The sequence below is a fragment of the Aotus nancymaae genome, unplaced genomic scaffold (assembly GCF_030222135.1).
Source record: "Aotus nancymaae isolate 86718 unplaced genomic scaffold, 86718_ANA_hifiasm-v0.15.2.pri h1tg000049l, whole genome shotgun sequence".
In the NCBI taxonomy this organism is placed as follows: Eukaryota; Metazoa; Chordata; class Mammalia; order Primates; family Aotidae; genus Aotus; species Aotus nancymaae.
In genome coordinates, this window is record NW_026988463.1 from 5,173,521 (window position 1) to 5,187,481 (window position 13,961).

The 13,961-nt window shown below is 52.2% G+C and overlaps 1 protein-coding gene across 1 annotated transcript in view; it reads left to right on the plus strand.

Annotated features, from left to right (window-relative positions):
- The first annotated feature begins 641 nt into the window (after positions 1-641).
- Positions 642-13,961, plus strand: part of RBFOX1 (RNA binding fox-1 homolog 1) — a 2,526,943-nt gene continuing 2,513,623 nt past the window's right edge. The window contains 3 exon segments of the mRNA XM_021673515.2: positions 642-819; positions 822-962; positions 965-1,242. Coding sequence (XP_021529190.1) covers positions 642-819; positions 822-962; positions 965-1,242 — 597 coding nt within the window.

Genomic DNA, 13,961 nt, shown 5'->3' on the forward strand with positions numbered 1-13,961 from the left:
AGTCCACCTGCATTATCTCTGTGCCTGAGCCCTGGGCCTGCAAAGATCCCCTATCTCCTCTGTCCCTGCATGGCCGGGTCCCAGCCAATCTGTCTGCTCACCACACCTCTCTCCCCTTGCCCACCACGCTCCAGCCCCACAGACTCTCTTTCCGCTTCTTTCCCAGCCTCTGGGCCTTTGCACGTGCTATTCCCTCTGCCCAAACACCCGCTACTGGGCTGAAACAACTCTCGGACACATCTCTCAGCTGTCGCTTCCTTTGGAACAGCCCCTGTGCTATCCCTCTCCCGGTTCCAAGTCCCACCGAGCCTCCTGTCTGTTTCAGTTCCCATGTGCCCAGCACTTCTCCCTGGCGTCCTTCTGCCCAATTGACAATGTCCATCTGCAAAGCCTTCTCACCCAGCGCTGGGCCCCAGGGGGCGAAGGCAATGCCTGTCATGTTCACCACTATATCCCCTCCCCCATCACCACGTCTAGTCCACAGTGACGCTCAAAAAATATCTGTAGGTAGGCAATATAAAGATGCATGCATGTCACCCTGCAGGCGGAATTCTCCACGAGTTTTGAGCAGCCTCGGTTTTCCCACCTCCTCCAAATCATGCAAGATGCAAGATAAGAGAAAGACAAGGAGGCTGTGGCTGATGCCCACTCTCTCGGGGCGTCCGTTCTCTTCTCTCCTCCTTGGGCAGGGAGACCATCGGGGTGCAACCTGGCCGGGGCGGGGTGGAGGTGCAGGCCCTGGCCGGCGTGGGCCTGGCCCCGGGGAGGCGACAGCAACGGATCCGACCGCCTGGGCCGGGGCAGGTGAGCGCGGCGCAGGCCGGGCCCGGTGAGTCCGCGGTGCGCGCGAGCGGCCAGCAGAGGGCGCCAGAGAGCCAGGAGCCGCCCGCGGAGGAGCCCGCGCCGGCCCCGATGCCCAGCTCCGCGCCGCGCGGACCCACCGAGCCCGCGCTCAGACGCCCCAGCTCCGCGGAGAGGCCGCTCGCGCCGGGTCCTTCCTCTTCCCGAAGTGCAGGCAGAGCCCCCGGAGCCATGGCCAGCCCTTCCGGCAGCTCCGAAGCCACGGGCAAGCCCCGAGGCAGGGATGGCCGGCCCAGGAGGGAGGAGGACGACGTCCCTCCCGAGGAGAAGAGGCTGCGGCTGGGGCTGGAGGGGGCAGGCGCGGGGCCCGAGGACGGGGAGGACGCGCCGCGGCCGGGCCGGGAGGAGACCGGCACCCAGACGGGTGGCGACGGCAGAGGAGTAAGTGATGGGGGCGCGGGGGCCCGGGGTGCCGGGGCGCGGGGTGGGGGCGGCGGGAGGCTCCGGGGCCGGCCCCGGGTGGAAGTTGGTAACTGAGCGGCAACTCCTGCGGGCGCGCAGTGACAGCTCGGGGGGACCTCCGAGAAGCCAGCTGCCCTTCTCGGGTGTGTGGCTCTGACTTCCTTATTCTCTGACGACGTCCCTGGCCTGGAGACCCCGCTGGACGCTGCGGTGGCCACACAGGGGAGGGGGAGCCACGCGTCCTGGGGGCCCCCAGCAGGGGAAGGGGCGGGGGTTGCGCTGGGCAGCCCTCGGATGTACCCCCTACCCCGGGCGTCTTGTCTGGGCACCTGCTTGGGACTCTGTCGAGGGGCTTGGGTGGGTAAGTCCCTGGCGCCAGGCTTGGCCAAGCCCTGCCCTGCTGGGCTGCGGGCTGGCGGCGCTCACCCGGCTCCTCACCTGCCCCGCATCTTCCTGTTTTTCTTCCCTTTCTGGTTGGGCAGCGAGAGTTGAGAGGAGGCAGATGGCTTCCATCCCAGAAATTGCTCTCCTCGTTCCATCCCTTCAGAGAGGGACAGAGAGGCAAAGTTCCTCGCGTCCCCCGGGCGCTGTCCCTGTGAGCTCCCCGTGTGCTGGACACGTGGGTCCCTGAGTCACCGGGCCTGTGTGTGTGGGATGGAGCTCTGTGGCCTGTCTGGCCTCCTGGGGTTCACTTCGTGCTTCCCACCCCAAATCTTCCCGTGTGGCTTTGCTGGCCTTCCATTGGGGAGGCACATGGGTTCGGAGGGCAGATGAGGGCCGGCTGGATAGCAGTATCCCTTAGTGAGGGCCGCCACCTCGATGGCTTTTAATGAATAATGTGGTTGACCTCTTTGTGCCTTCTAAATGTTTTTAGTGTTTGACCATTTGCTCAGCTGAGCTTGCCTTAATAATTTGATTCCTGGTTAATGAGCCCCACGTGTTAGAGAGGGCTCCCTTCATTCTGAACACATGTAGGCAGCACGGGCAGCTCACCTCGCCCTGGGCCGCATCAGAGCCCCCCTGCGCAGGCTTGGGGTTGCTCCTGGAGGCTGCCTGGGAGCCTTTCTCCTGGTGACACCCTCATCTCCCCGTGCATGCTACAGCATTCAGAGCTTGAGTCACCTGGACAGCAAATGCAGGTGAATTCTCTCTGAGATCCAGGGAGGAGGAGGAGGACAGTTCTCTGGAAGGTTTTCCCGGCCCCATCACGGAAAGGATGAGAAGGGAGAAGTCCCGGTTGGGAACACAATTATGGTGGCAGTGTAACGCGTGAAACTTCATTGTGTGAAGTCCCTTTCCCTCCCTCTCCCTCCCTGTTTTACGTGGACTCTGCCAAAGACCAGGATACCAGAATGCAGTGAAGCCACCAAGTGTACTGCAACCTTGGGAATGTGGGTCTGGAGCCAGGCGGCTGGGGTTTGCATCCGGGTTCTGCCCCTCCTTCGCTGGCTGACCTGGCACAAGTCACTCACCCTCTCTGAGCCTTAGTGTCTTCAGTGGCAAATGGATCTGCCAACAGGCCCCATTTCATGGGGCTGCTGTTGCTGAGAGGAAGGGAAGCTTGTCCGTAGACAGCACTTAGCATTGTGCCTGGTACAGAGTGTTTGCTTGTTACATGGGACTTAGGACTGAAACTCATGCCTTGGTGTGTGTTTGGAGCGATGTTTAGTTCTGGGGTGCATCACAAGAGACAAAGTTCTTGGCCGGGTGTGGTGGCTCAAACCGGTAATCCCAGCACTTCGAAAGGCCAAGGTGGGAGCATCGCTTGAGCCCAGGAGTTTGAGACCAGCCTGGGAAGTGTGGTGAAGCCTCATAACTACCAAAATGAAAAGGAAAAAACAAAACAAAACCTGCGTATGGTGGTGTGTGCCTGTAGTCCCAACTACTTGGGAGGCTGAGGTGGGAGGATCTCTAGAGCCTGGGAGGTCAAGGCAGCAGTGAGCTGTGATTGTGCCACTGCACCCCAGCCTGGGTGACAAAATGTCTCAAGGAAAAGAGAGAGAGAGAGAGACAGACATACACACACATGGGCCTTAAGCCAGAATCTTCATGTTAAAATGCTTTTTGGAGGTTAAAAAAGATGATATATTGATAATGAAATATTTAAAAGGCAGAAATCGCACTGAATTTTTTGGTCCACCAGGGGAAATGGGAATCCCATGATCCAAAGGATGGAGGAACCAAGTAGAAACCATCCTTGTTTTCTGAATCTGGATGTGGTACCCTCTTTTCGGGGTGCCTGCATCTGCTCAGTGCGGTGTCCCCTCAAAAAGAGGGAATCTTGATTTTCAAACTTAGAGTTTGTCCCAAAGCCGACTGCTGCTCACAAAGCCTGTCAGACAGCTTGCTCTTCCTTTTCAGTTTCTATGGGAATACTCTCTTTGAAGAACCCAGGAAGCAGTGTCAGGCTGGCGTGAGGATCAGCAGTGATTTCTTTGAGGAGGAGAGCCCGTTTCTTCACTCATAGGTTATGTCTGAGTGGATCAAGAAGAACACAGTGCCCTTTTATGAGATTTTGTCTGCGTAGACCATTAGCTTGGTAAAAATGTCAAAACCATCCTCGTTCTTTAATAGCAGATTATTTTGGAGTTTTCTCTGCAAGAAGCGGCATGGGCATTCAGATGCTTTTAAGGATAAAATGTTCTTTCTCATCACCAGGCCTGGTGCTCTGCATGGCTGAGGTTTTAATGTGACTGGGTGTCCCTTGGGTGGCTCCCAGGCTGTGTTCTTGTCATTGGGTGGCAAGGGGTTGCTTTCTTTGGTGGTGACTGGAAGATGTTTTTGCAGGTAAATCGGGATCCCAGGAGCCCCTGAGTGCCAAGCCCTGCTGCAGGGCATCTGTTTATGAGGGGTGATTCCTTGCCAACATCAGAAGTGTCACGGGCTTCTTGTATATCCACAAACATCCACCCCATTGAGAAGTCATAGAAAACCTGGCCCTCCCCAAGCCTTTATTGACCCCTTGTGAATGATCCCAGGGTGTGTCTGACCCACAGCTCTTCCCAGAGGGAGAGGAAAGTTTCTTCTATGTATTTGGTTCTCAACCTCAACCATTAGCTCAGCCTTCCCCAAGACCAGGCAGCTCGGCAGAGGTTTCTGGGTTGTCAGGCAGAACCGAACATTCAAGGGTAATAACTCATCGGAGTCCCTGAAGTCCCCGATGGACTCGCCAGGTGAAAGCATCCAGTCCAGGGCTGGAAGCAGGTCAGGAAGGTTATTGTCAGCCTGTGCTCCTGTAGAGGTGAATCCACAGTGCAGGTATTTTCTCTTCTTGCTGGGGGGAAACCTGGGTTTCTCAGCTTGGTCAGATGGTTGGTGGTGGCGGCGGGCTGTCCTGAGTGTTGCAGGGTGTTTAGCAGAGTCTGTAGTCTCCATCCTCTAGATACCATCCCCCCTCTCAGCTGTGGCTACTCCAAATGTCTCCAGGTGGTTTCAGATGTCTTGGGTGAGGGAGTGGTGTGTGAGCAAAACCACCCCGGTTGAGAGGCATTGGTCTACACTTGTGAAAATGTTTGAGGGTGAGAGTGTCCAGCCTGGGTCCCTGCTGCACCCTTAACGAGCAATGTGGCCTTGGGAAATCAATCCTGCTCCACGGGCCTCAGTGTTCTCATCTATAAAACGGAGAGAATGAGATACAATCTCATAGGAAGGTTATGTGGGATTTACTCATAGCACAATATACGGAAAATGGTAGGCCTAGCATTTATTTATTTATATAAAGATGGAGTCTTGCTCTGTTGCCCAGGCTGGAGTGCAGTGGTGTGATCTCCGCTCATTGTAACCTTCGCCTCCTGGGTTCAAGTGATTCTTCTGCCTCAGACTTCCGAATAGCTGGGGTGACAGGTGCATGCCACCGCGCCTGGCTAATTTTGGTGTTTGTAGTCGAGATGGCGTTTCACCACATTGGCCAGGCTGGTCTCAAACTCCTGACCAGGAGTGATCTGCCCACCTCGGCCTCCCTCTTTTTATAGAGAGACCCACTTTCTATAAAAAATTAAATTTAAAAAATTAGCAGGGTGCAGCGGCACACACCTATAGTCCCAGCTACCTGGGAGACTGAGTTGGAAGGATCGCCTGAGATGGGGAGGTCAGGGCTGCAGTGAGCCATGATCATGCCTCTGGGCTCTAGGCTGGGCACCAGAGCAAGATTCTGTCTAAAAACATAATTACATCCTTTTGCCTTTTTTAAGACTGACTTTAGCATCACCAATGTGTTTGCACATTTCCTTCCTGCTGCATGGTAGACCTAAGAACCACAACTTTTTTTCTCTAGGATCCCTTTCCCCTTCTGTCTCTTATCTAAAATCTTCTCAAACTCCTGACCAGGGATGATCCATCCGCCTTGGCCTCCCAAAGTGCTAGGATTACAGGCGTGAGCCGCCATGCTGGGGTGGGCATAGCATTGAAACAGACAAAGCACGAAATACTTGGGCAATACTATTTTACAGTTGGGTTCTCCATCCTCCATCCTGCATCCCCTCATGCACTGGTGTGCTGCAGAGCGGAGCATCCTCCACGTAGACAGCAGAGTGGATTTGGGTGTTGTCTTGCCTTTGTGCACAAGACTCGCTGGTTCCTTACCGTGTCCCCTGGTTCTCAGGGGCCAGGATTCTATGAGGCAGGGACGTGGACAGGCAGGGCATGTGGCCCTCCCAGTTGTCTCCCATGTTGGGGACTTGCAGAGCCAGCTCCCCAAGACAGGGTGTTTGGACCAACATCTGGGTTTTCGGATTTCCATTTGAGCACAGCTGGACTACACAGGCTGAAGCTCTCTGCCGAGATACAGGTATTTCCCTGGCAACGATCTTTCAAGCCGACACGAGGACACGGCCACCCGCCGGAACACGGTTTGTCTGCCGTGGCGCTCTTGTAATTAAGGAGGCAGGCTCCTGAGGAATGTGGTGCATAAGTGGGAAATGGTGGGACGTTCTTGCATCCTCCACTGGCTGAAAGTGCTGCGCAGGTTGGTGGAGTGTCCGAGAAGGAAGAAGACACGGAGCACATTCCTGTTAGCTATGACAGAGAGGGGTGGGTACGCACTGGACATTTCAAGCTTCTCCAGAGAAGCAAGTCTCTCGGTGCTGGGAGGACTTGTGGAGTGGGTGGTGTATGGCGATGGGCTTTAATTATTTCAGAAAAATTTAACTGCAGGACCAGCAGGCTGGATCTCGATTTGTGTTTCTCAGTTGGAAAGACTTTGTACCATAGGCAAATGTCTTCTCAGTTCTTTTTTGAGATGGAGTCTCACTCTGATGCTAGGCTGGAGGGCAGTGGCGTGATCTCTGCTCACTGCAACCTCCACCTCCAGGGTTCAAGCAATGCGATTCTCCTGCCTCAGCCTCCCGAGTAGCTGGGACTGCAGGTGTGCACCACCACACCTGGCTAATTTTTTGTATTTTTAGTAGAGATGGGGTTTCACCATGTTGGCCAGGATGGTCTTGATCTCTTGACCTCATGATCCGCCCATCTCAGCCTCCCAAAGTGCTGGAATTACAGGTGTGAGCCACCGCACCCAGCCAATTCTTTTAATTTCATTAAGGTGGTCATTATTCTTTCGGTGGCCACTGGAATGTGACACGGAACTCAAGGGACAGGAAGGAGATGAGCTGGAGGCTGGGCCGGGGTCCTTGCCAGGGATGCTGGTGACTCACATGGCAGTGTTGGAGATGTGTGGAGTCTGGTGCCTGATTTGGGGAATGTTTGTGAGTTACATTCCAAAGGACTTACAGATCTGTCAGGTACTGGAGGTACTGGAGGTGAAGCGTCAAGTCTGACCTCAGGGCTGACAGCGTCAGGCAAGAAGAGGAAGTTGACGTTGGACTCATTGGCTGGGGTTGCTCTGGGACCCAGGGGCAATGTGTGCCAGGACAGATGGGTCTGGGGCTAGGAGGGCAGGTTTCGGCTGGAGATTCGGGCTTGGGAGGCCTCATGACTGCAATTGCCTGGGATGAGAGTGGAGACAGACAAGATGGGGGTTTTGCTCTAAGCCTGGGGAACCCACCTTCCAGGTTCAAGCCATTGTCCTGCCCCAGCCTCCCAAGTAGCTGGGAATGCAGGCGCGTGCCACCATGCCCAACTAATTTTTGTAGTTTTAGTAGAGATGAGGTTTCACCATGTTGGCCAGGCTGTTCTCAAACTTCTGACCTCAAGTGATCTGCCCACCTTGGCCTCCCAAAGTGCTGGGATTATAGGCATGAGCCACTGTGCCTGGCCATTTAAAAATATTATTTTTTGTGAAATAGTTTCAAATATATTTTACTGTACATTGGAAAAATCAATCATGATTTGAAAACTTTATCAAAATCCAATTAAATGTCAATTAACCATTTAATTGTGGATAGGTGAGGAGAATATTTTGGCCAAAACAGAGCAATTACCACTTACACAAATAATCTATCTTTTAATCTTTTAGTTGAATTAAACAATATTTTATATTCTGGCCAGGTGCAGTGGCTCATGCCTGTATTCCCAGCACTTTGGGAGGCTGAGGCTGGTGGATCACCTAAGGTCAGAAGATCGAGACCAGCCTGGTCAACATGGTGAAACCCGGTCTTTACTAAAAATACAAAAATTAGCCGGGTGTAGTGGCGCACGCCTGTAATCCCAGCTACTTGGGAGGCTGAGGCAGGAGCATCATTTGAACCCAGGAGGCAGAGATTGCAGTGAGCCGAGATCGCACCACTGCACTGCAGCCTCGGCAGAAGAGCGAGACTCCGTCTCAAAAAAAAAACTCTGAATTTTATTTTTAATAGTTTTTGTAAAGAGAATGTATTGTTTTTGGAGTTTTTGAATTTACTGGATTGACCAAAAATTATTTTGGTGTACCATATGATGTGACTGAAATATGCGTACATTACAAAGTGACTAAATCAAGCTAATGACACATATCACCTCCTAGACTTAGGTTTTTTTGTGGTGAGAACACTTAAAAAAATCTACCCTCTTAGTGATTTCCATGTATATGATACGTTTTCATTAGCTGTAGGTACCATGTTGGCCCATGGATCTCCTGAACTTACTCTTGCTCTCTAAAAATGACACTCTGTGTCCTTTGACTGGCATCTGGCCACTTGCCCACCCCAGCAGCCATCATTCTATTCTGCATCTGTGAACTCCACTTTTTATTTATTTATTTATTTAGAGACAGTCTTACTCCGTTGCCCAGGCTGTAGTGCAGGGGTGTGATCTTGGGCCACTGCAGCCTTGGCCTCCCAAGTTCAACTGATCCTCCCATCTTGGCCTCCCGTGTACCTGGGACTACAGGCATGCACCGCCATGCTCAGCTAATTTTTGTACTTTTTGTATAGATGGCGTCTTGGTATGTTGCCCAGGCTGGTCTCGAACTCCTGGGCTCAAGCAATCTGCCTGTCTTAGTCTCCCAAAGTGCTGGGATTACAGGCGTGAACCACCATGCCAGGCCGTGTTGAACTTTTTTAGATTCCATATGTAAGTGAGATCATGTGGTATTTGTCTTTCTGTGCCTGGCTTATTTCACTTAACATAATATCCTCCAGGCTCATCCATGTTGTCAAAAATGGCAGGATTTCCTTCTTTCTGAAGACTGAATATATTCCATTGTGTACGTACACCACGTTGTTGCTGCAAGCTTAATGGAGGCCAGTTGCGGGAGGAGGGGGAAAAGATTCACGCTAAATCTGGATGCTCCAGCACCCACCCAAGATGTGTGCGACGAAGTGCAGCATGCTCCTGGTCTTGTAAACTATAGTTTGTGAGACTCCAAAGCCCCTTTCCTTCTATGATGCTTGCTGTCCCGTTACCACATTGCCTTGGAAAAGAACCGAGTCTTGGTGGAGAGCACTGACCTGGCTGTGTCCCTTGGCATGCGATGGCAAAGGATGGTGCTGCTGGGAGACCCTCACCTCTGTGCACTGTGGGCTATTCGCCTTCTCCCTTTCTTCTCCAAGTATCTGGGCAGCTCCTGTGTGCCAGGTGCTGGTCTACAAGATGGATTGGTCCTTGGAGATCACGCTGTAGCAGAGGAGACAGGCTATAGCCCATGGACCACAATTGGCCCCCTGCTTGTTCATACAAATAAAGTTTTATTGGAACATGGCCATTTCAGTGCATACTGTCTATGGCTGCTTTCCTGCTACAATGGAGAGTTGAATAGTTGGGACAGAGACTCTATGGCCTGCAAAGCTGAACTATTTACCATCTGGCCCTCAAGAGAAAGAAAAAAAAATGCTGATCTGTATACCCTAAGAGTCTTAGACTAAGAGGACTTTGTATACCCTGATGTCCTAGGGGGCCATGAGTCCAGCTGCCCTTGAAGTGTCACAAGTCTGGGCAAGGGTTGCAGCAGGTTAGTCCCAGTTTTGCACGTCTTTGGTATCAGAGGCACGACCCAGGATTTTGAGTGGGGTTTCCTCACCACTGTGGCTGGGCACTGGGCTAGTGTGCTTTCTGATTTTTGCATGGTGAAGAAAGAGGAGGGAGGGAATGGCAACTTGTTGCCCTCTTCTAAATATTTTCCTGAGATGGGTCTCCAGGCAAGGGCTTGGGATCTCACCCACAGCTTCCAAAACCCAGTGAGGTCAGCCTTCTTGGTACTGCCACTCTGAAAGATGGAGCCCCCAAATTACTAGGAAGGAAGAGAAAGGAAGAATGGTTTCTGCAAGCTCAAGAACTGGCGTTATTGAAATTAACATTTCCCCCAAGTTTTATAATGTCTAGGCATGCATATTTAAGCGTCTGCCTCAAAAGCTCTTGCTAATAACCAGATGGTGCATTTAATTTCCTTTTTTTGTTCTCTGAGCAACATGCAGCTTCCTGCACAGCCCTCCTTGCAGGGAACTGCGCTGAGGTGACAGTCCTTCTGACCGCCAGCACAGATCCTCAGGGCCTCCAGGGGTCCTATATTCTGGGGGCAGCCTTTCCCCTTCTATTGAGCCCCAGCTGGAAGGGGGCAGGTTGCCCACAGCCTAGCACAGGGCTCCTGCCTTAGGTTCTCTAAGGAGTCTGGCTCCCTCTGACCCCCTACACCTCCCCAGCTGAGGATCAGAGCCCCAGGGCCAGGTGAGGTGGGTCTGAGAGTGCAGCTCTGGAGAGGGGCAGAGCAGGGCCAGGAAAGGCTGCTTGGTGGAGACTCCACAGAGATGGCAGAGTCAGGACAAGAGGGCTGGGCGTGGTGGCTCACACCTGTAATCCCAGTACTTTGGGAGGCTGAGGTGGGTGGATCACCTGAGACCAGGAGTTCGAGACTAGCCTGGCCAATACATTGAAAGCCCATCTTTTCTAAAAATACAAAAATTACCTGGACGTGGTGGTGGGTGCCTTTAATCCCAGCTACTTGGGAAGCTTAGCCAGGAGAATCACTTGAACTTGGGAGGCAGAGGTTGCAGTCAGCTGAGATTGCGCCACTACGCTCCAGCCTGGGCGGCAGAGCAAGGCTCTGTCTCAAAACAAACAAACCAAACTGTGTAGATGGTGTTCCAATGTGTTACTCAGGCTGGTTCCCTAAGGACCTTAAAGGCACAGAACAGGAAGCTTGGATTTCCAATTCCAAAGGACATAAAGAGAAAGTCACACATCTTTTTAATTTCTTTTCCCTTTTTGTTTTAAATTATACTTTAAATTCTAGGGTACATATGCAGAATGTGCAGATTTGTTAGGTATACACGTGCCATGGTGGTTTACTGCATCCATCCCCCCGGCATCTACATTAGGTATTTCTCCTAATGCTATCCCTCCCCAATCACCCCACCCCGTGCTATCCCTCCCTTAGCCCCCCACCCCCGACAGGTCCCTGTGTGTGATGTTCCCCTCCCTGTGTCCATGTGTTCTCACTGTTCAGCACCTATGAGTGAGAACATGCAGTGTTTGGTTTTCTGTCCTTGTGTCAGTTTGCTGAGAATGATGGTTTCCAGCTCCGTCCACATCCCTGCAAAGGACATGAACTCATCCTTTTTTATGGCTGCATAGTATTCCATGGTGTATATGTGCCACATTTTCTTTATCCAGTCTGTCATTGATGGGCATTTGGGTTGGTTCCAAGTCTTTGCTATTGTGAACAGTGCTGTAGAAAACATACGTGTACTTGAAAGTCACACACCTTTAACCTGCTCCAGGTGAGGCTGGGCTTGGTGAATTTTCCTTGTTTTCCTTTTCCTCGTGTTTCAGGGTGTTGTAGAAACAGGTTCACAGCGCTCTGTGCAGCGCCCTGTTTTGACAACCTTTGGGAAGCCTGGGGTGCCCTGGTTTCCTTGGCTTCGTTACCCCTTCCCTCCTGCCACCCCTGACTGTGTGCCCCACCTTGTCCCTGAGACTACCCTCCTGGAGGGCCCTGACCAGGGCCTGTGTTCTTGCTACTCTTTGGGGAGGAAGACTCTGTGAGTTGAAAACCTGTCGACCTAGGTTGCAAGGTGTGGGTGCCTGGGAAGGGAGGTCTGCACCCATGTTGACTGAGCCATTCAGGTTTTTGTTTTTTGACTCTATTCCATGTTGTCCTGATAGAGGGGTAAGCCCCTGCTTTCTGCCTTTCCTACCCTGGAACTGGGCCAGATGAGAGGGTTCATGTGGTCTGAATACAACTTCTTAGTTTTGTTCTGCTTATTAAAAATACAAACTATTATTTGTTCATGTGTAAAGAATTCAAGCAGTGCAGGCTGGGTGCAGTGGCTCACGCCTGTGATCACAGCGCTTTGGGAGGCCAAGGCAGGCGGGCCAGGTGTTCGAGACCAGCCTGGCCAACATAGTAAAACCTTGTTTCTACAAAAAATACAGAAGTTAGCTGGGCATGGTGGTGCACACCTGCAGTTCTAGGTACTTGGGAGGCTGGGGCAAGAGAATTGTTTGAACCCAGAAGGAGCAGGTTGTAGTGAGAAAGAGGAGGTTGAGGTGAGCCGGGATTGTGCCGCTGCGCTCCAGCCTGGGCACCAAAGTGAGACTGTGTCTCAAAAAAAAAAAAAAGAAAAAAGAAAAAAAGAGCTTAAGCAATGCAATCGTGTAGAAAACAGAAAACAAAACTTCCTCTTCATCTGCTTTTTTTGAGCTTGCTTCTCAGAGGTAACCCTGGGAAGTGTTGGGGATGCCTTTCCACACCTTATCTTTTTATTTCTTTTTCTTTTACTTTAAGTTCTGGGATACGTGTGCGGAATGTGCAGATTTGGTACATAGGTATGCATGTGCCGTGGTGGTTTGCTGCACCTGTCACCCCGTCATCTAGGTGTTAAGCCCCACTTGCATTATGTATTTGTCCTAATGCTCTCCCTCCCCTCGCCCCCCACCCCCCGACAGGTCCCCGGTGTGTGATGTTCCCCTCCCTGTGTTCATGTGTTCTCATTGTTCACCTCCCACTTCTGAGTGAGAACATGGAGTGTTTGGTTTTCTGTTCCTGTCCACACCATTTTCTCTGTGCACACAAGCACATGTAATTGTACATAAATGTTTACTGTAATATTTAAAAAAAATAAAAATGGAATAATGCTGTATTTACTCCTTGGAAAAGCCTGCTTTTCAGGCAGCGTGTCTCCGACGTCACGTCACGTTGAAACCTGCGCAGCACCTTCTTCTCCCGGCAGTTATTCCAACGTGTGATGCTCCGTACTTCATTCAGCCGGCCCTGCACCCAGAAGTCTTTGGGGGGTTTCTACCTCTTCCCAGTTGCAGATGGTGTTCTGATGAATTTCCTCACACACGTCACTTGGCGCTGCGTGCCTGCATTTCTATGAGATGGTCCTGGAGGTGGGCTGTTTAGGTCAGAGGGGGATCTATGCTAAATTTGTATCCTGTGCGAAATTCCATCCAGTCATCCGGCTCCCCAGGCATTCACATGCTACTCTCCTATGTGGGCATCAGCGTCCACAGATGATGGCATGACCACCTCTCTCTCCTTCCTTCCTTCCTTTCCCTTTCTTTCTCTTTCTTTTTCTTCTTCTTTCTTTTTTTTTGAGACAGAGTCTTGCTCCGTGGCCCAGGCTGGAGTGCAGTGGTGCAATAGCTCACTGCAACCTGTGCCTCCAGGGTTCAAGTGATTCTGCCTCAGCCTCCCGAGTAGCTGGGACCTACAGGTGTGTACTACCACGCCCGACTCATTTTTGTGTTTTTAGTAGAGACAGGATTTCACCACCTTGGCCAGGCTGGTCGCAAATTCCTGACCTCGTGACCTGCCCGCCTCGGCCCCCCAAAGTGCTGGGATTACAGGCGTGAGCCACCGCGCCTGGCCTCACCTCTCTTTCTTTTACTCAGACCAGTCTGCACTGTGGTGTCCTGGGGGTCCATCCCCGACCCACTTGCCTCCCCTCACCCCACAGTCCCTCTAGCCCCTGCTGACAGGGACTCTGGGATCTGAGTTCTGGCAGACTGTCTCACTCTGGAGAAGTTTGCTTTCTCAAACATTCCCGGCAATGGACTGCAAATCCCAAGGCCTGTTGTGTTTGCCTCCTTCCGGCCTCAGTTTCCTCAAAAGTGAAATGGGGATGATGTGATGCTACTGTCTGCATCCTGGAACTGGCACGAGGGGTCAGCGAGCTCACTGTTGAGAGCGCATTCACAGCGCCGGCCTTGCGTATAGTCAGAACCTGTGGGGCAGGGCTCTCGCCGATGCGTTGTTGACTGCTGTTGGTAAACTGTGGCTTTACCGGGGCAATGTCTTTAGTGCCGAGCCCAGAGCCATTGATAGTGCTTGCCGTCTTTCTAGAGAGATTGCGTGGCAGAGTCGGAGACTGGGGCAATGGCAA